General features: G+C 33.7%; 1 protein-coding gene across 1 annotated transcript in view; it reads left to right on the top strand.

The window, feature by feature from the left end:
- Positions 1 to 350: 350 nt before the first annotated feature.
- LOC136037919 (putative polypeptide N-acetylgalactosaminyltransferase 10) overlaps positions 351 to 27,353 on the top strand; it is a 53,960-nt gene continuing 26,957 nt past the window's right edge. The window contains exons 1-6 of the mRNA XM_065720779.1: positions 351 to 637; positions 6,573 to 6,787; positions 11,862 to 12,025; positions 19,085 to 19,273; positions 24,246 to 24,423; positions 26,796 to 26,913. Of these exons, the coding sequence (XP_065576851.1) occupies positions 461 to 637; positions 6,573 to 6,787; positions 11,862 to 12,025; positions 19,085 to 19,273; positions 24,246 to 24,423; positions 26,796 to 26,913 (1,041 nt within the window). The 5' untranslated portion in view covers positions 351 to 460. The remainder of the gene's footprint in view (positions 638 to 6,572; positions 6,788 to 11,861; positions 12,026 to 19,084; positions 19,274 to 24,245; positions 24,424 to 26,795; positions 26,914 to 27,353) is intronic.

Raw genomic sequence — 27,353 nt, 5'->3', positions numbered from 1 at the left:
GATTTATTGATTGTCAGTTTAGGGACCATCAATTACCTTTTGATTCTAATAAATTCTGATTCACTAGTTTATGGGGATTATTGAAGGAGAAGAAATTAGCATCAAAATGAAAAACAGTTTGAAGAGGTGGAAAAATAGCAAAAATTCAAATGACTATGGGTTTTTCATGCAAAATTACTCGTAAGCTATTCATGGAAAAACTAACGTTAATGACACCAGAGTAATTTATGCTTTTCTGTATCTTTGTATCTATTTTGCCATGATATTTTCTTTTAATGTTGTTTTTCATAGGCTCTTGGCTTATTCAGATGAATACCATCTAGCGTCATATTTAAAAAAAGTCGATTTTGAATAGAAAAATTTCGGCTTTACAGGTTTTTGAGTTGTAAACCAGTTGAGTTCTAAATGTGAATTTTAGCCTCAGTTACTGCCTAATTTTTTCTGTTATATTCACTTGAAAATGAGACTCAATGTTAGAAATTTTCTCAGAGCCCTTCTGTATGTTGTCGTTTTGTTTGGTCTTGTGACTCTTGTCAGTCACTTTACTCCAAGAGATAGTTGGGAGGATGCAGTTCGTCAGATTCAGGCAAGAATCAAACTGGCAGCAAAAATGGGAAAAGATATCAACTTTTGGGAGGTAAGATTGTCAGCAGCTATCAAATGGTGTCAGGTTACTTTGACCAAGCCTGCATCACTTCATTTATTACCTTGCTCCAGCCTGGGCCTAGACTAATTGGTAAAATATAGCAGCTCATATAACTGACTTACCAATAAAGTAAATATACCACTCGATGCCTTTCTTATGCTCTTTACGAATATAATAATCACTTCTACCGTAATTCAAAGTTAAGCACTGTTTGAGCTATTAAAAATGATGAATTTTCAAAAAATTATGGCAGTTCATATAACTGACTTACCATTAGAGTGAACATACCACCCAATGCCTTGTTTTATGCTCTTTATGGATATAATGATTGCTTCTATTCCAAATTTAAATTTAAGCACTTTTTGAGCTCTTAAAAAAGATAAATTTTCAATTAAAGTAGGCTATGAGTTATTGCTTGTTTTCCATTACAAAATACTAGGCCTATGTTTTCTCAGTGCCATTTTTTGTTTTTGAAAAAATGATGCTATATTTTCTCAGTGCTAAAATTATTTATAAAAAGGTTAGGTTAAAAAGTGCTTAAATTTGAATTCATGGTAGAAGCAATTATTATATTTGTAAAGAGCATAAAAAAGGCATCAAGTGGTATGTTCATTTTATTGGTAAGTCAGTTATATGAACTGCTATAAATTTACCAACTAATTTATGCAATTTGATTCAATAATTATTTTGTTGTAGGCTAAATCTAACCTAGTATAAAAGTAAGAGACTAATACATCAAGATAATATAATTTTTTATACTTTTGACAAACATGAGTTTTATCTTAATAGCCTATTTGGTCTCTTTTTCATTGGCTCTAGTCTTTGAAACAATATTTCCTATTATTTTGGCAGTATTTTAAGCCATGTCAATGTCCCCCTAAATTTACAAAAAAGAGTTAGAAATCCTTAAAACTTAACAACTCAAGATTGAGCAAAGGTTTGAGACTCAAAACCCTTTTCTTGTGCCTTATTTTAGCTGTAGCTTTGATCTGTTCTTCACAGTTTTACTTTTATAGTGGCAAGACTGTAAAAGGTCATCAAAAGTTGGTGCTCTTTTAAAGAGAGTAGGTGTAGAGGCAGGTATTTTGAATCACCCTTCCAAGGGATCAAATTCAGATACAAAATTAATATGTTCATAGGGCAGCAATAACACTTGGGCTCTTGCATTGCTATCCCCCCTCTGTTTTATAATTAAGACAACTTTTTACCTTTTTGGGTGCATGAGCCACTAGAGTTGTATTCACCTATCTCAATCACTTATACTCTCAAGTATAAGAAATCCCCATAAAATGGGATTCTACCCATAGACTGAATGCTGACCCATGTCACCCCAATTTTAAGACAGGTGACTGCGCTAGTGTTGGGCAATATCTTAATTAGGTCTAAAACAATATATCAATTTTTGCTTTCCATATTTAATAATGGATATATCAAGTTTGATCTTTCTGATCAATTTTTGCTTGGATTAACTTTAGGGTTTGGGAAAATTCAATAATAAAATTTGCAAATAAAGAGTGTATTGCACATTTTAATTTAAATTTTAATTGCACATTATTTAAATAAAAAAAAATTAAAAAAACTTCCATTATTAGTGAATATCCACTATAAACATGGAATTTTTGTATATGTCCATTCATTGTCTAAGTACACAGAAGTAAATGATCCCTTAGCTCTGAGTATTAAAGGATGTTTAGTGTCCTTAAAGGATGAATTGTTGCAGTGTATAGAAGTCCTAGTGTTAGTGAGTTATCTCTGAGCAATAATGTACATTTATTACACTATCTTCTCAATGTTTCAATGGTTAGTGCAAGTGTATTAGTGGCGGATGATTTAATCTACCTTTCATTGATTGGAAAACTCAAACTACCTCCCTTTCTGATCAATCATTTGAGCATCATTTCCTTCAATAATTGCAGGACACATATCTACCAACACATTCAGGAGTTTACATGATTTTGGGATGATTTGATTCCTCCTGTCCTTGACTTGGTAATAACAAAATCTCCTGATGATGTTAGAAATATTGAATTCCAACATCCATTAGGAAGAAGTGATCACACCATTCTTAAACTGCTGTTGAATGTCCAGGTGATTATTCTACTCCTTAAAAGCAGATTCTCAAGTATGATTACACTAAAGGTGAATATGAGTCCTTCCAAAATTTCATTTTATCATTATATATCATGGAACAGTTGAAGGAAAATAAATATGTTGCTAATGAAGTATTTGAGCTGATTCATGAAGCTTTGTTAGTAGGTCAAGACAAGTTTATTCTGACTATTGTTAATAGGCAGCTCTGTAAAAATAGGCAGAGTCTTCCTCAAGACATTCTACAAGCTATTAGAGAAAAAGAAATGATAATTGGCATGAGCATATTAAATTAAGAAGCACCAAGTCATGGATAAGATATAAAAGAGGAAGAAATAGAGCAACTTGGCTTCTTTGGTCAAATTGTGAGGCCGTTGAATCTTCTATCATTGCATCAGCTCAAAGTTGCCCAAAAAGGTTTTGGAAATATATAAGAAAAAACCAAACTTCACAGTCTTCATCCTCAACTTCATTCACTGACTCAGAAACACAAACAAATATAGACAATGATAATGAAAAAGCTGAACATTTTAATAAACTTTTTTCATCTGTTTTTGCACAACCCCTCAGTGAAACTCCTACTAATCCTGTTTTTACTACCAATTTCACAATAGATTTTGATGATTCTGATTTTAATGATCAACAAGTTTTTGAGGTCCTGAAGCATTTTGACACAAATAAATCACCAGACATTTGTGGATTTTTGAACCATATGATCTGCAAACTTGCAATAGTACTTACTGAACCATTGACATATTTGTATAATCTATGTCTGGTGTCTGGTACTTGCCCTTTGGCATGGAAAAAAGCAATAATCAAACCCCTGTATAAAAGTGGCACAAAAACACAGTTTAAAAACTATAGGCCAATATCAAACATATAAATTTTTTCCAAAGTTATGGAAAAACTAATTGTTAAGACAATAAAAAATTATTTTGAATCAAATCTTTTTTGGCAGCCATTTCAACACAGTTTTCATAAAAAATGTTCATGTAATACACAACTTTTGGAAGTAGTTACTGATTTCCATAGAATTGCAGATGAAGGTCTTATGTTTGATTGCATTTATTTAGATTTTTCTAAGGAACTTGATAAAATTTCCATTCCGTTTTTACTTCAAAAGTGTGAGGTATATCACCTTGGTGCCAGAACATTGAATTGGATTGGTCATTATCTAACAGGCAGGATGCAGCAAGCTATTGTAGGTGATGCTTTGTCCTCTGCTGAGATGGTTTTAAGTGGGGTTCCACAAGATGGTTGCCTTGGTCTGGTACTTTTCTGCCTTTTCATCAATGACCTGCCTCTTCTAGTCTGCCATTCCACAGTTAAATGTTTGAAGATGATGTAAAGCTTTACTGCTCCTTCACAAATTCAGATGAAGCTTCATTGCTTCAAAAAGACTTGGATGCAGTGCACATTTGGAGTACTGTCAACTCCATGTTAAGTCAACAAAAATAAGTGTAGGGTTATCCATTACTTTTGCAAAGTAGAACAAAGTTACCATTACCATCTTGCTGGACATTGGATTTTACCTGTTGAAAATGTCTGTGACCTAGGTATTCATTTAGATTCTAGTTCTAGGTTTGACAGGTTTCACAATTTCACAATCCTTGACACAGAGCAGATCAATATAGATCTTAATTTTGCTGTTAAGTATTAATTGAGGTAAGGTAAAGTAATTTTTGCTCCACTAGGTTTGTAGAGACATCAAAGGGTAAAATTCCAGGTTAGGGGCTTTTGCTGATTTTGGAAAGTAGTTGTGCTAGTGGTTGAAACCGTCAGGGATGCATCCAAGGGTATCAATGCTCCCCTGGCAAGATATTTTAGAGTTCTTACCTCCACTCCCTCCCCCTACAAAGGGCAGTGACGTTTTTCAACCTTTGTGTTATAAAAGTGTCAACTTGAGGAATAGACGTATGCTATTGCTCATGAATTTGCTCAATTTTGACTGGTTAGGTTTCAAGACAAATATTTAGTGATTGACGACTAATGGAGAAAAATGCTAATAAAATTAGAGATTCCTTATTTTATGCTTTTTACAAACATCATGGTTGCCTTGTAAATATAACCTTAATAATGTATTCTTTCATCAATTGAATCTCATGATGCATTATAGGTTCTTTGTTAAAACAGGTTTATGCAGTCCCAATTTGACCAAATCTAGTTTTGTCTGTGATTGATTACAGTATTAAATAAAATTAGTATTTGAAATGATTTTGAAGAGGGGATAACAATTAGAAGAAACATGATAATCTGATTGATGTTCATCCTGCATATTATAAAGCAAGAATTTCACTGTTCTAGTGTTTTGCATATCCTATGGCTATTTGTGGGGATGGGATATATTGCCAGGAAAGCAAACAGGATGTTTAAGTTTGAAAACTCCTTGGATACTAACTATTATACTAATAATAAAAAATCTTGCTTCATTAGACTATATTTAATATAGCTCTTTTAAAGCATATTTGGGGCTTGCAGCTCAATCCAATTTTTATTGTTACAATAGCCTAATATCAATAGGTTGTTTTAATTGCAGTAGGTAAACATACTAATTAAAACCACCAATAAAGAAACTCTCATTATAGTTTAAACTTCTGCTCAAATTAAAAGGATTTGATTTCTAAACCAGATATTTAAAAAGGCTCCTCCACGACAAAATCATATGTTTTTTTTTGGTTTAATTATAGATGAATTTTAAAGTCTTTTTCTGTCTTTGAAAGTAGATAAGCTAAGATAATAAGACTTTCAGAGATAAATTTAAAGCTTGAAGTGTGTTGTAAAAAAATGTTTTTGGTTACTATATGTATGCAGTAGCAGTTTTAGACCTCATAATCTGGGGGAGGGGGGCAAGGTATACCACACGAATGTAAAAATTTAACATAGAGATAACTTACAAAATGCTGCCGCACCAAGAAAAATTTTACAGTTTTGTAGACATACGGCAATAACAAGTAAAAATATATATTCCATTAAAAATCACGACATAACCATAATCAACTCAAACTTCAAATCAATATCTCTCATTTACTCGATATACTCATATGCTTAAAATTAAAGAGAAGGAATAGGTGAATGAATGATATTAATTGATGAATGCTCATTAGCTCAATATTTTGTTTCATTTTCAATGTTGTAATCAGTACAAAATAAAATATTTGTAAGACATTTTTTTTTGTTTAAACGCCAAATAGGTAATAGACCTTAAACGTGTATAGTAAGGGAAACAGGCAGTAGCCAAACTCTTGACTGTAGTGATAACTATGTGTTTTGAACAGTCTTGGAAAAAAACTAACAAAATTAAGCTGAGTATTTGATATATAATAATATCAATTACCGAAGTTCACCTGTTCGAGATTCTAATTTACTGTAATCTTAATTTTATTGGCTTTCTGAGGAGCTAGAAGTATGTAAACGTTGATAATATTTTTTTGCTGCATCTTTTTTTATAATTATTAATTAGTTTGCTCCTATAGAATTTAGCCACTTGAAAAACTGTCCAATTCTGCACAACTTTGCTACTTAGCTAACATGATAGTGTTGCATTATTGAGGAATTTGCTAAAACATAATTCATATATATACTCAAAATTAAAGACAAGGAAAGAAGGAATAGGTGGGCTGGGGTAATGATATAGGTTGAGTGTACACTCCAAGAATTCATGAGGACAAACAGAGGCTAAGCTTAGGATGTCACGATAATTAGAGATGAAAACTCAAGAGATTTCGATTTCAGAAGTTGATTTGTAAAACCCGACAAAAGCATGAAATTGTCTAGAAAGTAATAATATCTTGTCATATCTTGTTTTTTATAAATAAATAATCTTGTTTATTTTTCGTAGTTGGAGCATTCAAACAAAGTAATTGATTGGCACAATTATGAATTGATGGAAGCAGATGAGAAAAGGGTTGGTCCTGGCGAGCACGGCCAAGCATATCATTTACCACCTGACTTGGAAAAGAAAAAAGACGAAATTTATAAGGTTAATGGATTTAATGGCTTTGCCTCTGACCAGATTGCATTGAATCGTAGCCTTCCTGATATCAGACATGCTGAGTAAGAATCTTCATTTACTTACGCATATAATCAAGGGAATCCCTATTTAGCAGAAGATTTGTCATGGGGACTGGTTTGGAAAGTGTTAAATGACATATAATGTTGTTACAAAATAATATTTTGGTAAAATGGCATTATAATTTATTTAAATAATAATTTTAAAATAAAGTGTTTGGTAAAAAGACAAAAATCTGATGCCAAATAGGAAAATTCAATTTTAAAACTATGGATTACTGGTGCCCTTTCCTCTGTTTGGATGGTAAGTTTTCCTCATTAAAAAGAGAAAAGACCAATCACAATCACAAGAAAAAATGTTCACATTACAACAGTTCGGCGTTCGTAATTCAAAAGGCGCCTGGGGGTACTTTGTCAAGATTCATAATTGACCCTATTAAACATACTTGTCTTGTTATATCATATTTGGCTTTCAAAAGAATCCAAGGTTTGTATTTTTAATCTTAATGTTTGTTAATATTCTGTTTTAATTTTAATGTTTTTTAATGTATTTACGACACAGTCCGGGCGGCACTTCATTTGATATGTGCTGTATTATCAACTCTATATCGAAGGGAACCAAACTCGAATTTCGCCACAAAAGAATATTCGGAATGACAACATATTAAATCGTCATTTACAGTCTCTCATTAAGTCGTTTTATGTCGTTTGTTTACCCTCCCTCCCTCTTCTTGCGACTTAGTTTAATCTATTGTCCGAGATACGCTTTTTCTTCTTCTTTTCTCTTTTTTTTATTGGTGGTGTGAGATCCTGCTGTTAGGAGTGAAAATTTGACTCCTGACAGAGTCTAACTTTAAGTTCAAGTTTGGTCTGAAGAGCGCCTCTAAAAAAAGTGTAAAAAAACTGAAAATTGTGGAAGGAAGTATATATTTTTGCCTTTTGTGCTTAGGAACTTAAATTATGAATAATAAAGAATAATGAAAATATAATGAAAATAATAATAATGGCGTGAGATCCTGCTATCAAACAGTTTGTGGTATACCGAACTGTAAGTAAGGAGTGACCTGGCTTAATAGTAACCAAAACTCTAAAAAACTGAATTTGGATATCAATAGATGCATCAAAAGAATCGAATATTTATGCTGATTTTAAATATGTAAGTTTTATCAAGTTCAGTTTTACCTATCAAAAATTACGAGCCTGAGAAAATTTGCCTCATTTTCGATAAAAGGGGGAAACACCCCCTAAAGGTCGCAGAATCTTAATGAAAGTCATATAATCAGATTCATCATATCAGAGAACCCTACTGTAGAAGTTTCAAGCTCCTATATGCAATAACGCGGAATTTTGTATTTTTTACCAGAAGAAAGATCACGCATGCGTGTTTATTATTTTTTTTTCAGGGGTGATCAAATCGACCCAGTGGTCCTAGAATGTCGTGAGAGGGCTCATTTGAACGGAAATTAAAAGCTCTAGTGCTCTTTTTAAATGACCAAACAAATTGTTGGACAATTAGGCCCCCTCCCACGCTATTTTTTTCCCAAAGCCGCTGGATCAAAATTTTGAGATATCCATTTTGTTCAGCATAGTCGAAAAATCTAATAACTATGTCTTTGAGGACTACTTAATCCCCCACGGTCCCCGGGGGAGGGCTGCAAGCTATTGACTTTGCCCATTGTTTACACATAGTATTGGTTATTGGGAAGTATACAGACGTTTGAGGGAATTTTTTCTGATAGGTGGGGGGGGAGTGGGGGAAGCGGTAATATGGGAGGATCTTTCTATGGAGGGATTTTTCATGGAGAAAGATAATTTTCCATGAAGGGGGTGTCGGGTTTCCTAGCACTATTTAAAAAACAATTAGAAATTAAATAAAAAACAAGTTTCTTAAACTGAAAGTAAGGATGAATATTAAAACTTAAAACAAACAGAAGTTATTACGTATAGGAGGGGGTTCGACCCCTCGTCAATGCCTCGATCTTTACGCCAAAGTTTTTTTTTAGTAATTTCAAAAGAGCCATTTATTCTAATTAAACGACTTTTGTGATTCAGGGGTCATTCTTAAAGAATGGGAACAAAATTCGAACTTAAGCGTTGAGATTGAGACATTGACGAGGGGGTGAACCCTCTCATTTATGTAACAATTTCTGTTCGTTTAAAGTTTTAATATTGCTCTTTTCAGTTGAAAAAACTTGTTTTTTTTTTAATTAATCAGGAGTAAAAATCGAACTCCTGACAGAGTCTAGCTTTAAGTTTCAAGTTTTGGTTTGAAAGATGTCTCTAAAAAAAACAACTGAAAAACTAAAGAAAATAAAAAGCTAAACATTGTGGAAGGAAGTGTATATTTTTGCCTTTTGTGTTTAGGGACTTAGAAATAAATTTACCAAGAATATGCCACCTTTTCTGTGGAAGTAATTTTTTACAGGTTCAGTTGAAAAAAACAAAAACAAACACAAAAACAAGACATTTGTTCTAGCTCTGCTTGATAATAGGGGATCCGGAATTGGATTTCAGCTGCAGCACCCCGGGGTAGGGATTGGATTCCGATGATGAGATCGCCGAAACCGTCTTTAAGATAATCCAACTAAGAAGATAAACGAGTGAATGGAAATGTGAAAGAGAAACACTCGAGCTGGGCTTCTGCTGCGACTGATGAGCACAAAGGCAGAGTTGAAAGGCGATTCGTATTTTAGGACTACACTCATTCTTTCTATAAATTCTAAAAACTGTCTTATAGGAAATTTTCTGTGTTGAGCATTTTTGAAAAAAAAAAGAATTTTATTCCTTGAATTTTATGATAAGAATTCAGAAACAGATGATTGGGTGTCGTATTGACTCTTCTCAACCTCTATCATAATAATTGGGGTATCAGTTTATTGCGTCTGTACCCGACATCATTCAAACTAGGTAGCAAGTAAGAGGTGATGTCTGGCACATGCTTTTTCGCTGCCTGTAAAATTTTAACTGCTACGTAGAGAAGTAACCTAAGCATCAGGTAGAATATAAACAAAATTTATACAAAAACTTTCTTTACTTTCGGGGTGTACGTCATATCATCTTTGGATTAATTTATGAATTCAGCAGCTGGACCATACTTGACTATGATTTATTATTTACATCTTCTGATGGTTTATTCATCAATACATGAATTTCTGTTATGAATGTATGTTCTTACTTGTGTGTTACTCTAGTTACTTAGCTTGACCATTTGCACTAGTTCATAATATTTTTTTTTCTTTGTTATGAATCTACTGCAAAAGCAAAACGGTTTTTATTCTTGTTTCCTGAAAACCTAGTCTCACCAAATCTTATCATTTTCAAGTGTATTTTTTAGATGACTATACTTCATTTTTATAGGGGGTGTTTACATTAATATAGAAAGGGGCATCTCTAGGGAGGAGGGGTAGCACTTAAGCTTCCACGGGCTAAATTTGCGATTTTCAGAACAAATAAGCCTTTAACCCGTTTTTCAGACCTTTATTAAGTCCTGATATCTGTAAAAAATTCTTCGGTACTAGTTATTTGTATGTATGTAATTGCCACAGGAATATTGTTTCATTTTCCTCACACTGATTTGAGCGTCGAATGTCAATTAATTTGATGTCAAAACCTTAATTTGTTTGTTTTCGGGCCAAAATCATTGCTTAATGATACAAAATAACTGAGAACACCACTTCGCTGAGAAACAATCGCTTTTTCATTAATCTCCTTTAATTCCTTTCAATATCTTTAATTAATTTCATGTTCATTTTAAAAAACTTTTAATTTCTGCTCAAATAAGTTCTCTCTTGGTAAACATCAAACAAGCCACATTTCACATTCATTAGATATACCACACTGAAAGCTGGAACCTATTAAAGAGCAAACAACATTTTTGGAGGTATCGCTCCTTTCTAAGAATTCGTGAAAACATTTTAGTGAGCGCGGAAATGGGTCAAGTGAGTAGGCTAAACGGAAGAAATACCAAGAAAAGTATCAGAGCCGAGCAATCAGAGCATCTATTGTGAGAAAATGTTATTACAGCAAAATATACATAGAATGCTAGAAACTGTGAACGAAAGATTTAAAAGAGAACTTCACTGACGTTAAGTTATATTTATATTTATTATGGGCGAGTAATCAAGACCAGTGGCGTAATGTCAAAATCTTGGGAGGGGGCAAAGTTGGAGCCAATTTTTCTAAATCAAGTGAAAATTACAGTGAAAACTGAAAAATGAGCCAAGGTAAAGATACCTTTATGTATTTTTCAGACTGACCCGTTTCTGTGGATGCTTTAACTATGCAGGCTTATCTCAGTTTTGGCGAGATTTTTGAAGAAACTAAATTTCAGATGGGGAGGTCAAACTAGGGTCTGGAGAAAAAAAAATGCAAAAAAGGGACACACCAATGGCATACGAGCTAGAGTATGTTTGTCTCGCGTTTTTAAATTGAGGGACTGAAAACCTCTGTTTATGGTTTTTGACTATTATAATTCCAATGCTTTTTAATATCAGTTTATTTTCTTTTTGATTTGGTGCCATTTTGATGAATTTTAAGCTATTTGACAAATTCCTATGAAAATATTTCCGCAATAATCTTTGATGAACTGAAATAATAGTTACCATTCTTGATTCAGCATTAAACGGCAAATTTTTCTTATAGAGTTTTTTTAATTCATTTTTAAGTTTTCGGTTACTATTCGTTGTGGTTTGCTCTTTACGAGGCTGCTTCTGGGAAACCTCTTATAAAATCCTCGTATAAAAAGCTTTAAGAAAGGGAGCACGGACACTTCTATTAATTCAGATATTTAAAGCAACAATATATATGTTTAAATTTTTTCAAATAACTTTAAGTACTATAATTAGTCAGGGACATTAATTCAATAAAATTTACGGAGGAGGGAAGGGGTGCAAAACGTATTTTACAAATTTGTGCAAGGGAAATTGTTTTTCTTGTCTGTATTGGTTGGTCGATTTTTTTTTTAATTAAAGCATTTTTTCAGTTTGGCAAAAATGAAGATATTTTTCAAAATCTAAGGGTGAGGGGGTCAATGAATTCTATGGAACGGAAGGAATCCCCTTAGGTGGGTCCTGGTATGACTCTACTTTTAATTATAAACCTAATTATGGTTTTCTTTCAGATGTAACAACAATAAATATTTAGCTGAGTTGCCAACAGCTAGTATTGTTGTGCCTTTTCACAATGAGCATTGGTCCACTTTGCTTCGGACTGCTTATAGCTGTATGGCTAGAGCACCAGCTAATTTAATAGAGATAGTCCTTGTTGACGATGCCAGTACCAAAGGTAATATCTTTTTGTTTCCTCATTTTCCCTAACAAAGACATAAATTAATGAATTAGCAATAACTTTTAATTATATTCACCGTAATTCCATTTTAATATCCCTGTTTCCCAAATTAGATGTATTTTTTGTTTTCCGAATTAGATGGTTTTTTTGGGTTGTCTCATTTTTAAAGAAGGACGCGCTGTATTTGAGTCATTTTGTTGATAATTCTACCCATACTTAATGAGCACCCTTGTTCCTGGAAGGGGGGTGGGGCTGGAGATGCAATGCTGATAAATGCTTGGAAACGTCTTTTCACGATCGCTACACAAATTATTTAGCATTTTTACTAGGAACAAGTAAAAAGGGACTTATGAATTTTTCTAATGATCATTGCAATTAACTAATAAAGTTTCAGTGCAGTTTCTAGGTTTTTTTCGTGTTTCTTTGAGAAACTAGTAAATCTAATATTATTTGTACATAAATGATGAATGTTTTGAAAAGGCTGATCTAGAGTAAAATCTTGGAGGGGGGGGGGCAATGTGAAAAAGTGCCGATTACTGACCAAATTGACTAGCTAATTAAAAAAAAAAACGGAATGAGGGTACCAGGAAAAATCTTGAGGGGACTGGGGTCTTCCACCATTCCTGGATCAGCCCTATGTCAATTTATGAACTTTTACTTGAAAGTTGCTCTGGATCTTTTGTTGTAAATCCGAAAATGCTACTTAAAATTTCTACTAAATTTACAAAGAAGTTCGTTGCAAATTTGTAACTTTACCTAATATAAAGTTACATATTAATTTATTCTAAATTCAAGAATTTTGCCAAATTTTCCTTTATTTCTGCCAATATTAATTTGGGCATTACAAATGAAACTTAGTGAATTTAATAATCTTGTTTTTTATATATATCACCCTGAAAGACCGAAATGGAAAATGTCTACTTTATGAATATTGACGTCCACCAGTAAAAGTCGACATTCTCCAAACTATGATCTTTCACTGTAACATATATACTAATTTTTGTTTGTAATTTACTATTTTTTTTATTTTGTTCTTATTATTTTATTTGTGAAATTACCATTTTTTTTAAACAGTAGGTGTTTTGGACATTTTTTTTATGTTTTGGGACGCTCTTTTATACATTTTTTGGTACATTTTCTCTTAAAATTTGCGTTGAGAGTTCCTCAAATTCAAGGAAACTTTTCCGCTTCTGTAGATATTCTTTAAACTAGTGATCTATCTTAATGACTATGTAGAAAATTTGTGGTTTCTAGAAACGAATATTTAATATCTCCAAAACTTGGTTTCTTCTTAAAAAAAATTCTGAGGGGGGGGGAGTGTCTTGTCGCTGTATTCTGCTTCCGCCTTCATACGTATTATGAGAAGAAAGAAATGGCAAAAGCATATTTACAGAAACTGTTTTTAAGTTTGACCAAACTGGAGATGGCTAACTACACTTTTTGGGTGAAAATCCGAACTTACTGATACTTGAAGCAGCGCTCAAAGGGATGAGTCTTTCCTGTTCGCTTTTTGGGGCAACTACTGTTTAGAAAAGTACATTATTATTATTTTCCATAGTCTTTACTATTTTCTATATTATACTACTAACAACTCACCGCCACACCAAGCCGCCTGAAGCCAACACAGCTATGCACGCTTCACCTCTTCTCGCTTCACGCTTCACTTCTCCCAATATATTCAAAGCCTCCCCCTTTACATTTTCCCAGGAAGTTCCTATTTCCTTTAGATCTTTCTTCAAACCCATGCTTCAGAATGCTTCAATGCTTCAATGCTTCAGAAATATGGCTTCAGAGCCATATTTCACCACTGCCATCACTCTAGCTTCTACTATTCTAATCTCGGTTTGCAGACTTCTATATTATAATATTATTGTTATTATTACTATTTTCTTAGTAAATGTTACTCTATTTTGATTAAAGGCAATAGGAGTTTTGCCAAACGTTCTATTTTTTTTTGGCTTCATTTTGAATTATAAATTAAGAAAAGGCGTCAGTTGCAACAAATTGCTTATATGCAACTTTTATTTCAAAATAATTAGTCAAAAGAAAATTCACCGAATTATAATTTCAGTTCTGTGTGAACTGAGCGTCTTTTAGTTGATAGTCTAGGGTTATAAAGCTTATATATCTGACCAGGGGGTGAGGAGGGATGATAAAGTGAATTTGCAACGCAGGTGGATTTTGGACTCCAAAGCTTACAAAATTTCATCTATATATTTTGAAAAAAAAAAAAAAATAAGGGAAGGAAACTATAAAAATGTTACGTTGGAACCATTTCTATTTTCAGGAAATTCGTTATAGTCAAGACCCAAAGAAAATGGATAACTTATAAGAGTGACAACTGGCGCTAGTGTCGACAAAAAAAATTTATCAACACCATCTAGCGTTTGGAGACACTTGACTTTTTTCTATGTAGTAACAAAAATGACTAATTCGATCAGTGAAATTGGTAAAATTAAGGTAGTGATAAATGTAAGTTATTTTTGTCGACTCTGTCGCCAGTGCTCACTATTATAAGTTACCCCTACTCTTTGATCAAGATCCTTTGCAATAAAGGTTTCTTATTAAGAATCCTTAGGCAAAGTTTTCCAAACCCCCCAGGAGAGGGGTTGTAATTTCTGTTTTGAGTGAACTGAACGTCTTTTAGTTTCATAGTGTAGGGCTTTAAGGTTATATATTTGAAAATCGGAGGACGGGTTAATAAAGTAAATTAGTAGTAAAAATGAACGCTATATTTCAGACCAAAGCTTATAGAAATTTCATCTACCTAATTTGCAAAAATAAAAACTAAGAAAACTTTATAAAATCTTAATTTGGAAACATTTCTACTGTCAGAAAATTCGTTATAGTCAAGACCCCCTTTGGTTTTTTTCCATTATTAGAATCTAACCAATAGACTTCGAAAATTTACGTGTTTGAATGGCCTGCTTATACAGTATTTTTTTTTTTTACTGTGATTGAATATTAAAAAGGGATCATTCAAACGAAAATTAAAAGTTCTATTGCCCTTTTTAAATAAACTAAAAGATTGAAGGGCAGCTAGCCCCCTCCCACGGCTTTTTCCCCCAAGGTTGTCCGATCAAAATTTTGAGATAGCCATTTTGTTCAGCATAGTTGAAAGATCCAATAACTATGTCTTTGGAGATAATATGATATCCCACAGCCCCCGGGGGAAAGGTCTTAAGTTTTGACATTTGCCCATTGCTTACGTATAGCATTTGTCCCCTTTTTTAATTTTTCTTTCTCCACTGCTAGCGGGACACTGGAACATCATAAAGAATTATACTTTACAGAGTTAAAGTCATAGAGAGTAATAGAAAGTTATACTTCCTTGAGCTCTATGATAATATAGTCCATGATATATGTTATAACGGCCTAAAAAACATCTAAAGCTAAACAAATTACATATATCTTTCCTCTAATTTTCTATTATCTTCTCAAACATAATCGTAAAACAGAGCCTGTAAAGAAATGGTAACAATTTATGCATCAAACGAATCGCCATTTTTACTGTTTCGGAATATGTAAATTTTATTAGGTTTGGTTTGGAAAAACAAAAAGCTACTGTGCAGCCCAAATAAATAAATAACAGTGATGGACCTTTAAAATAAATAACAGTGAAATAGTAATAAGAATTTTAAGCAAAGGTGAATAAATAAATTATAAAGGAAAAAGAAATCTACTAAGAAAAAGACATTATTGTACTTTTTATTTATTGAGATGAAATGATTATTTAAGTACCAAAGACAGTGAAAATGAAATCTGATTGTTTAGATTGGTTTAATAGAAACTTAACACCTATATCTCTAAGAATTAAGGATAATCGGATAATAAAAGTTTATCGCTGTTGTCATTTTCAGCATAATTCTATATTTTTATATTTCGCCCTTTTCGTTTCCTTTGCAGACTATTGTGAATTTGTTTCTTGTCTTCAACAATTCTCTCGGTTTCTTGTATTACTTTTTGAAGTAAAGTTAAACAATATTAGGCCAATAGTGCGCTCTGGGTAGTATTATTAGTAAAGAGGCGAATGCAGTGAAGATATTACAAGTAGAATAGCCAAACCCCGGGGTGCTAAAACTTAATACTTAATTTCTGCTTATAAAGTGGGTTATAAGCAGGATAATCCAAGTAATTATCCGTAACTCGTTTTGAAATAACCAAAAGAGAAATCATAGAAAATCACAGTTTTGCAGCCGGTCTTGGTACAAGTATACCCACCGCAGCCTACGCAACCAACCTAATCGAAACGCTTCTATTAGCTGAAAAGGAGAAGTAGCAAGTACAAGTCTCTACCTGTAGGAAACGTTAATAATAATCCAAGAAACTCTATTTCAAGTGCACGCCGAGCGCTGAATGAATACTCAAGTTACTGAAATCACCCAGGAACAAGGGAATCGTATTTGTATTTTAAAGAACAGTCTCTATGCAAGACATTCATTCCAAGCACCTTCAGCATCTTGATCCAATATTCAACAGAAATTGGTGATCTGAGCCATTGATGTTCCAGTGGAATGGTGCAACAATTTACAGCTCTGATGTGCTCCAACACAGGACAAGAGTTCTTCAAGACGGACTTCTTTAGCCGTATCTTGGCTGTAGAGGAAGTCTAAGGTGAATGAAAAGAAAAAACGGCAAAGCTCATCTGAATTTACAGCCTAAATAGCCTGAAACAAAGGGAACGAAAGAAATTATTCGGTAATTATTATTCGGAAATTATTCGGAAATTCTAATTATTCAGAAATTATTCGGTAACTAAGCGAACTGCAAATTATCAATCAATCAATCCATCAATATATTTATAACCCATCTACAAAAAAGAGGGCGGAACGCCCTTAAGATGGAGTAATAAGAGAAAAATAAAATAAAAACAAGCTACAAATAAATACAAATCAACACAAACAAACAATTAAATAAGTGATGCTGACCATGGGTGAGACACTATCGACATAGAAGAACGAAAATCATGAAGCCTTTTATCAATAATAGATGTAGGAGAAACTAGGCGGAATTTGTTCATTAAGTAACTATTTCTAGTCCAAGGAGGGTAACTGAGAAGGAATTTAGCATAACGAAAATATATTCTACGAACAGATAGTTTCTGAGGTTCACTAAAAAAGTGCCAAACCGGACAAAGAGAAAGGAGATGAGGTACAACTAGGCTATTATAAATTTTCGCAAGATTTAATTTATCAATGTGTTTAATATTAGATACAATTGAAGCATAAGCAATTCTCAGTTTTTTCTTCAAATTTTCGAGGGATAATTTCACAGTTTCTTTCATATTTTTCCAATAGGCATTCCAAGGTAAACTAATTTTTGAGAAAGGGGGACTTGAACATTATGTTTGCATAATAATTGTGGCAAAATATATTAATGAGTATAATATAAAAATGAATATCTATTTATCTGTTTTATATTCTTATATTGTATATTTTATCCATTTTTGTGTTCTTTTTTACAATTTCTGTTATTTTTCCTTCTATTATTTTACAGCTATTGGTTCATTGGTTCATGAGTTTGTCATTTGACAGACTGAAGAAAGAATCTGAATAAAAAAATATTTTTAACTATAAATTAATGTTCAGCATGTCCGTACCTTTTGCGGTCAACATATGGACCAAACCCATTAGACTGGATTGGTAAACAACTCAAGCCCATCCAGAAAATCCATAAAACCATCGTTCTAAAATCACCATAATAAAACAACAAATAAAAACGCATCTGTGATATTTCTTTTTGAAAAAGTTACAAAATTCCTCATTTTTGCAGAAAAGAGCTTGTAAATTTGCATGTTCTTACGTTTTATTTTTTTATCTATTTCTATCTTCATAGTTTTCAACTATACAAACTTTCATACACGCACTCATCCATGAGTTCATGGGGAAGAGTATCATTTGATAATCATTAAATGCTTCATTAGTAAAAATTCATGTTAGCGTGTCCTTTTTTCATACATTACCATTATTAGCTCACTATATAACTATATGATGGTTCTGGTACCTTTACGTCTTATTACATACGAAAGGGTTATCTCTCTCTCCTCACTCCCTCTCTCTTGCTTTCTCTGATGTTGTCTGATTTCTAGCACATCTTGAAGTTAATTTGGAACAATACCAGTTCCGTATAATACGTACAGAACTGTCATATGACTATCATCTCGGCATTTGAGAATCAGGGATTCTTCTAGATTATCACATGACATGACCACTGAGACCATGCTTAGTCATTTCCTCAGGAAAACATCTATTATTTTCCTCGGCCATTCGACGATGTATAGATTCTGTATCTTATCAGACGCTTGTCATACATCTAATTTATTCCAGTGCAAAAGAAGTTAGACACTTAACCTTCGGTATAAATTTCCACAACCTTTTCTACGCCTTACTAAGATGTGGAAAAGCTAAAGATATTTAAAATACTATCAGATATACTATATCATGCGTTCTATCTGTATTTTGGATGGCTTTTTGGCTGTCACTGCAATAAAAATTAAATACTTGAAAAGTAATAATCAAACTGGATTGGTAATGGATGGCTTAGGGTCAACCACCCTCTGCTTTCCCACATCCTTCCTGTTAACCTTCCTCGGATCTCTCCAGGTGCCTATTTGGAGCTAAGTCAACTCGGGGCTTACAGAGTCACACCACTGAGCCTCGCTCCAAACCAAATAATCTGTTACACTAGGAATTGTATGAATACCCTAACTCTATATTTCCCGATAGTCTCCATTCAAACATTTTAAAAATTTGGCTATAACATTATTTGGATTATTATTAGCGTTTCCGACAGGTAGAGACTTGTGCTTGCTACTTCTCCTTTTCAGTTAATAGAAGCGTTTCGATTGGGTTGGTTGCGTAGGCTGCGGTGGGTATACCTGTATCAAGACCGGCTGCTCCATCACAGATTTGCTCATATGTAAAAACTTATTTTCTATGATTTCTCTTTTGGTTATTTCAAAACGTTTAATGTTTTTAGGGTTGCATTTTCCATGTTCTTACTGATCTCTTGTGGCGTGACTATTTAACATTGTCTTAATGACTTCTACTTCTTTAGATTTTTTGAAGAAGCCTCTTGATGATTACGTGAGAAAAAATCTTCCAAAGGTGAAGGTGGTGCATTTGGCCGAAAGAAGTGGTCTGATTGTTGCGCGAAGTGAAGGTGCAAGAGTTGCCAAAGGAGATGTGATGATATTCCTGGACTCTCATTCTGAATGCATGCATAATTGGTTACCACCTCTTCTTGGTAATACTAAGTTCAAAGTTGAGACTTTATATAGGTGGCAACGGCTATGACTCTTAGAGGGGGGGGGGCAGAGGATGAGATAATTTTTGTTTCTAGCGTCTAGGGTTATTAAGGTCAATATTCGGTCTTCTTTTTTTATATATGCAGATATGGACATTTTTCACTTTTATTCAAACTCTTCTTCAGGTTTTTTAAAGTAGTTTCTAAATGAAAATTGTTTGGGAACTTGCTAATTAGAAGACTACCATGAGTATTAAGTCTTTTGCTCTTAAAAAAATGTTCAAGAAAAAAAATATCCTCCAACCCCCCTCCCCCCTTAAAGTACGTACTCACAGGGAAAACAAGAGATGTTCCTGAAGAAAATTTGGAAAACTCGACTTTGAAACGAATTTTGGGTGGTTCTAGACAACCCCTAGACAACCCTAGGACAAAGTTCTATGATACACGGAAAAAAATTGATAAGTAAATGTAAAATATATAATACTAATTTGAAACAAAGAAAACATGGAAATTATTCTGTAAATTTCATAGTTGAAAAGGTCCAAGCAAGGAAAAAAAGAAGTAGCAAAATAAATGCAGAACGGAAAAAAACAAACGAAAAATAGTCCCATTTTATAGTTAGTTACTCCTGTCCAATCCAGAACGCTGCTGGAACGTTACTTACTAAGTATTATTATAAAACGAATTTTTGACTTGTGCTTGAATACACTGTGACACCATGTTCAAGGTAAAAAACTGCTGCAAGGATGGGCTAAAGGATAATTATAATGAAGCGGGTTATGTATCTGGAAAATTGTTGTTCTTTTTTTGTAAATCGGTCCATTCTATCATGGCAACATGATGGCAGACCATATTGTTTAAAAAAAAACAACATTACAACTTTCAAAACAGCTTTGGTTGGAACTTCTTTTTCCGAAAGGAAGTGTAAAGAACCATAGTATTTATGGTCTTAGGGCCCCCTAAGAGGGCGCCATGAATTCGTTTCCTCGCATATTGTGAAGTATTTGTTTGCTTCTGTAATGCGATAAGCCTACGGAATTTATTCATTATTTATGGTACCAATAAACACCCAGATAGCCAATTCTCGTTTATTGTCCTTTTTGTTCTTTGCAAAGTTAGTTGTATATATTGTTATCAGAAATACTGTTGTTATCTAAAAGACCTTTGAAGAGCTATGGGACTTAAATATCTGTGGCTTTGTTACTCAGAATCAGAAGAGCTGTCTGTATTTTTTTCTTTGTTGTCATTATTTTGCAATGTGACAGGGTATGGGACTTTTACCTGTATGGTTTTATTGCTATATTTTCTTTCAGTTTTAGTAACGAGACAAGCCTATGGCCTACTCCTTTTTTTGATTAAAATAAATATAAAAGAAAAATAAGTTGGGGAGGTGTAATTCTATATTTTTGATTGTGAGAAAAAAATTCAGTTAGTTAAAAACCGAAAAAAAGAGCAGATAACAAAAAAGAATCAAACCACGATCAGGGTCCAGGCAATTCTTGAATGTCTGCCCAAGATTGTTTCTCTGTCCGCTTGATCTTCCTCTCCAGATTTGCGATACGAAATAATCGGCTGACCGTTCCATTAGGATAAAACAGATTTTGAACGGAGCTTGACTATATTTTTAAGACTGTGTTCAAGATAGAAATAAATAACTGTTACGAGGCTGTAATGAAAGACAATTGTTGTGAAAGGTGTTAGGTAAAGGGGAAATAACGGGAGATGAGTAATTCTTCTTTTGTTAATCAAATCTACTCAAATAAGCTGTTGGATTTTTTTTAAATCTAAACAGCCCCCTGAGCATCTAGGGAAAGCTAATATACTCTATAATTTTATAATTGAAAAAAATGCGGTTGTAATAATTATTGTAGTACAAAAAATTACTTTGAAAAATTTGTGCTGTCAACGCCATTTGAATTTATACGTGATCACAGTCTTCGCAGCGTATATAGTTCGTCTACCTATATACTCCTGGCGTACCGTCCCTACCTACCGTATATAGTCCAGTGTATATAGTTCGCCTATTATAGTATAAAAATGACTTTGGAAAATTTGCGCTGTCAATGTGTATGTATTAAAACATGGGTTTTATACCGTGTTTACTTTTGGTATTTTAGTGACATGTTGGAAAGATCACAGGAAAACCTGTTTTTCAATTGCCTGGTTTATTAGGAGTTTTTTTTCTGTAAAACACAAAATTAAAATTTGGGTTGAGTGTAATATAGATTTGATATTTCGAAAAAGGTAAAGAAAGAGCCGGTGAAACAGAAAGCCAAGGAAAACGTAGTTTTCAAAATTCTGAAAATTATTTGGAAGGAAAGTAGTTATATATATATATATATATATATATATATATATATATATATATATATATATATATATATATATATATATATATATGTATTTATATATACATATATATAGATTCAAAAATTCTGATAACGATTCCTGATAATTTTCGACGGGTTTTCATGCTGGAAACTCATGCTGTATAGCTTTATATTATAACTCTTTTTTCAATTTTTCTCTTTTCATAAAAATTACCCTGCATTCCGGGCGAAAGGGCTTTGTGGGGGAATATTCTGACGTATTTGTCTTCTATTGTCCGTATTCATATTTGAATACATCATTGTATCTTTTCTCTTTTTCCTATATTTGAATAGAATTGAACTTCATTGGTATATAAACTGAAAGTTAAGAATCTTAGTTTCCTACTGTTGGCCTCGTTAATTTTTCCCTTTTCTTTTTGTGTTTATTTCTTGCCTCTGTTATTTCTGTGTGGGTAAACTTTTGCTTCCGCTCTGGTCCATAGTTTTAGTATTTCGTTATGTTAGAGTCAAACTAAGCGATGTTTAATTATAGGAGTGTCATAGGCTATATAAATGTCACAAGTGACAAAGTAATCATCGAGGTGAGAACAGAAGCTGATTTATCAGTCTCTCGTTCATCAGGTTTTCTCGTTTCAGGTCTCCGGTACAGTTGTTCTATTTTAGTAACTCTTCAGTATATTAGAGAATTTATTGCTTTAGACCAGTGGTTCCCAACCAACTTTGGACCTTGCCCTACCTAGGCATTTCTAAAACCATGATGTCCCTCTCGTCATATTCAAATTTTGTTATTCAAAATTTTATGTTTATTCACCTAAAGGAAGCTGAAACGGCCATTAACTTGATTTCTTTTTTTGGGCTTTCCTCTTGTGATATTGACCTTGCTAGCGCTTTCGCCTTTTTGGATTATTTTTACAGATAGGGATAAGAAGCGTATTAGATCCTTCTTCGTTAAGTATGCGAAGTATATTTTGGGTTTACCACTTTGGACACGTAACACTAGACTTTTAGCCAAGTGTAATTTGTGCAATCCTTTAATGATTGTAATGAGATGAAAGCACCGGTTTGCTTCATCATTTGATCATAAGCATAGTCTTTTTCAAGCTTTTAGCCAGCGCCTTTCAATATATTGTTTATTTATTGTCTGTTTTAATTGTTTTCTGTTAACTTTTTGGGTCATTCGTATAGCCGTTTTCCTTTTTTATTATCTTTCTCATACTCCATTGTGTGACATTTCGTGTCTATTTATGATTAATTAAAAAAACTAGTTTTTTAACTGAAAGTAAGGAGCGACATTAAAACTTGAAACGAACAGAAATTACTCTGTATATGAAATGGGTTGTCCCCTGCGCAATCCCTTGCTCTTTACGCTAAAGCTTTTAATTGTTTTAAAAAGTAGAATTGTGGCAGAGTCAAACTTTAGCGTAAAGAGCGAGGGATTGCGGAGGGGACAACCCATTTCATATGCGGAGCAATTTCTGTTCGTTTTAAGTTTTCGTTCGTTTAAGTTTCGTTTTAAGTGTTCGTTTTAAGTTACTTTCAGTTAAAAAAAATAGTTTTTTTTTATTTAATTTCTGAACGTCTTTGAATTAATGTATGTTTGATTTTGGCTCTCCGCACTTAAATTATTGAAATGAAATTTGTATATTAATTTTTTTTTTTTTTGGCTAAATGGCTTTTTCTTAGTTTTGATCAGACGATTTTGAGAAATAAGGGGTAGGGAAGGAGGCTTAGCTGCCCTCCAATTTTTCGGTTACTTAAAAAGGCTACTAGAACTTTTAATTTTTAACGAACGTTTTTATTAGTAAAAAATATGCGTAACTTAAGAATTAACTTACGTTACAAACTTTTATATTCTTATATTTTTATTATGTGTAGGAGGGGGTTTGTACCCATCAACTGTTTGATGGGCAATAAAATTATTTATTTATTATATTGTACTAATGAAAAATATTGTCTGAATACAGCACCTTTTATACAATGCATAAAGTTATAGCAATACATTAATGTCTCTTTTTTGCTCTTTAAATACATTTTGGAATATGATGTCATTCACATGAAAAATGTTTGTTTTTGTTCAGAATTAAGGCTGTAAAGTATACTCAGTCGAGGGATCCATGTCCGGCCCATGAGCCACCAAAATATTGCCATCCCCACCGGTGGGCCTGCGCTCCACTTTGGGAATCTCGGCCTTAGACCCTAGCTAGACCACCTATCTATCTGACTGAATGAAGGTGGTAACTTTATCCAGGCCAAACAACCGGGAAGCGTCCTTTTTAAATTTGGACCCGTATGTTGATTGAAAAATTATAGTTATTTTCTTAAGCATTAAACAACTGTTTGAACAGTTAGGAAGCTTCTATCAAAACTGATTTTTTATCCTGTAAAGTACTTCAAAGACGCTGTGGCCAGAAAAGTTTTTTTTTAATTGACCCCAAAGAGAGCCGAGCTGAATAATTTGGCTCCAAAAATTCTTATGAGTGACGCGAAATCTTGGTGGAAGGCAAAGTTTAATTCTTACCTAGCTTGAAACTACCTCTAGGGTGCCAGGCCCTACGCAAATATTAGCAACGTAAAAGAAAAACTAGCTTTACGACACCAGTATTTATTGAAGATCTACATCACGTTAGTTTGTTGTGTTTCAGATCCTATTGCGAGGGACTATAAAACAGTAGTGTGTCCATTTATCGATGTGATTGACTTTGAGACATTTGAATATCGTGCCCAAGATGAAGGAGCTAGAGGAGCTTTTGACTGGGAGTTTTTCTACAAACGTCTTCCTCTTCTTCCTGAAGACTTAAAAAGACCTGCAGAGCCGTTTAAGTGAGTAATTGCTATTCTTTGTCATTTCCCTTGATATATTTTTTTTAGTCTCCGCAATATAAAATTTATGAGATTTTTTGAAAAAGTTCCCCCTTTAGGATCCTCCCGTGCCTCCAGAGGTGCACCCTTAAGTCCTCCTCTGCCTTCAGATGTGCGTAGGGCATCCAAGACGAGCCACCAGTCTGTCTCCAGAAATCCCGCATTCCACACGTTTTTCTCACTTGGTTTGCAAAGATGCTTGAGAATTTTAAAGATCGCTGGTATATCTGCGTTCGAGAAAACCTGCCTCTAAGCAGGTGAGATGCACTAGTGTATTTGATGGACAGCTTAGGTGTGGTTCAAAAATGTTATTTTTAAGTTTAAATATGTAGGTTTTTACATTCATCCTTTTCCTGAGAATATACGACTTAGTGTACAGGTCTTTACAGGAGAAGGAAAATACAACAGACTGTCTCTAACTGAGCATCTGAGACCTCAATGAGGTCAAAATAAACGACTTATGTGACTTCACAAAAAGTGGGGTGGGAGAGGGGGGAGGTCAAATCATCCTTTCACACCCCTCTCCCTTCGAGTCACCCCTGTTGCTGTATGTGGGGGAGGATTCAGACTATAAAACTTCGGATAATGACTCACAAATCGCAAATTCAGGGTTTCAAATTTAACCCTGATTTTTATCAAATTTAAACCCTGATTTTTATCAAATTTAAAATAAAGTCAACAGAGGAAAATAAAGTGTAAGGGGATGTTATATTTTGTGGGAAAAAACTAGACAAGAGGGAGGGGGTGGGTCCTTTGAACCGTCTGCAAAGGGAAGGGATAAATTATTTGCCAGTCACATTTTCATGTAAATTTGAATGAAAATATATTTAACATAAAATATGTGATTTACATGGTATATTGAAGAAATGAAAGAAAATATTTCAAAAGTCTCTACGTTTATGGATGCAGTACTGACTGGAAGCCTGACGAAAGACCTCCCCTCTTTCTCTACGTCTCTGGCTTGGCACATGGAACGCAGTTTTAGCCACTAAGAATATCAAAAAACCGTTTTAAGTGTTGTTTTGATGTCATTGAATACCGCTGGTATAATTCTATCTGCACACATGTATCTGAAATTTACATGTTCTAGCCCAATCCCCCTTCCCGAAGAAAAGAGAACGAAAGTGAAATCAATACTCCCGAAAAGTACATTTAAACAAGACGCGTCTCTACTGAACGTTTTTGTCAAGTGTTAACCAAACACTTGGAAAACTATAGGTTCTATGACTATCTTAGTTCTATGACTATCTACTTTAGTTCTTCTGCCCTAGGAATGACGCATGGACGGATGATAGATAGACTTATCTATTAACAAATGAACTAACATCATTTTTATACAATCTTAATAAGGGCATAGGCTAGATTTGCCTCTCACTCAATCGGACTATCTGTCTTGGCTTTTTCTACAATAAGCCATGGCTTGATGCCCACAACTACTTGATTTTAATTCGAAACCCTTAATTGATTTTAATGTAAGGAAACTTAGACAAGCTTTCTACATTGCCCCGATAATTATCGATGTATTATAATTTTAGATGTCATGTCCTCTTACGTGTCGACGGATTTGTGCTTCGGGGCGAAGAAGGGTTGGACTTGCGGAACCAGTGTTAAACTGATGGATTCTCCAAAAATTAGGGTACATTGGACAAATAGAGAAGTCTTCAATATTTACAGGGAGAAGGTTTTTGTTTCACTTGTAATATAAAATAAAAGTTTTAGATCCAAATAAACTAGCAGGTTCTTTTCAGAAAGGACACTGATGTGCATATTGCATCTGAAATTGGCTGATTTTTATGAACTGAATTTTGAGGCTTGTTTTGTCTCAACCATTTGCTTAAGTGTAATCTGACAATATTAATCCCGCGATGGCTTTAAAAGGGGGGTTAATGTCAGATTTACCTCTCACTCAATCAGACTATCTGTATTGGCTTTTTCTACAATTAGCCATGACTTGATGCTCACAACTATTCGATTTCAATTAAATAATCCGATGAAGGCGAAACTACGATGAAGAACGTATTTAATTAAGTTAGACTAAAATGTTTAATAATAATTTTCTGTTTTGAGCACGTACGTACGTATAATGTTTAATAATAATTTTCTGTTTTGGACACGTATGTACAGGGGGGTGAACCCCTTCACTCCCTCTTTTCTCCCACAAAAAGATAGATTTTTATTTCTAAATTAATTCATAATTCTTTGTGTGTCTTCGAAGTTGGGCCTTCTTCAAAATAATTATAATCAGACCCGGGGACATCACACCTACTTACCTGTGAGCATCACTCGTTTTTTATCTTGCAATATGTAATAATTTTCGTTTACTCTTGTGATAGGAGTCCTGTGATGGCAGGTGGCCTTTTCGCCATAAGCCGCAAATGGTTCTGGGAACTTGGAGGCTATGACGAAGGATTACAAATTTGGGGTGGTGAACAGTATGAGCTATCATTTAAGGTAATATGTCGTTACATTCGGACTAATGATTTACTTATGTAGGATGATCTACCTATTTCCGGGATGCTGCCTTTTCATCGGTACTATCTTATTAGCATTTTACCATTCAGCAGAGATTTGAGATTTTCTTAAGGGAATGATAAATTTTCAGCAGTTTTTAAGGGTAACTGGTTCTCTAATGACCTTAGTTTTGTTTCAACTAAGTAGGAAATGGTTTTCACATTTCTTATGGGAACGATAAATTTTCAGCAGTTTTTAAGGGTAACTGGTTCTCTAATGACCTTAGTTTTAGTTCAACTAAATACGAGATGTACATTTCTTAAGGGAATGATAAATTTTCAGCAGTTTTTAAGGGTAACTGGTTCTCTAATGACCTTAGTTTTTCTTCAACTAAGTACGAGATGGTATTCATATTGTAGTTGTATAATTTTTTTGTCATT

This window comes from Artemia franciscana, chromosome 2 (genome assembly GCF_032884065.1).
Source record: "Artemia franciscana chromosome 2, ASM3288406v1, whole genome shotgun sequence".
Taxonomy (NCBI): Eukaryota; Metazoa; Arthropoda; class Branchiopoda; order Anostraca; family Artemiidae; genus Artemia; species Artemia franciscana.
Note: the sequence above shows the minus strand (reverse complement) of the source record. Positions and strands in the feature narration are given on the sequence as shown.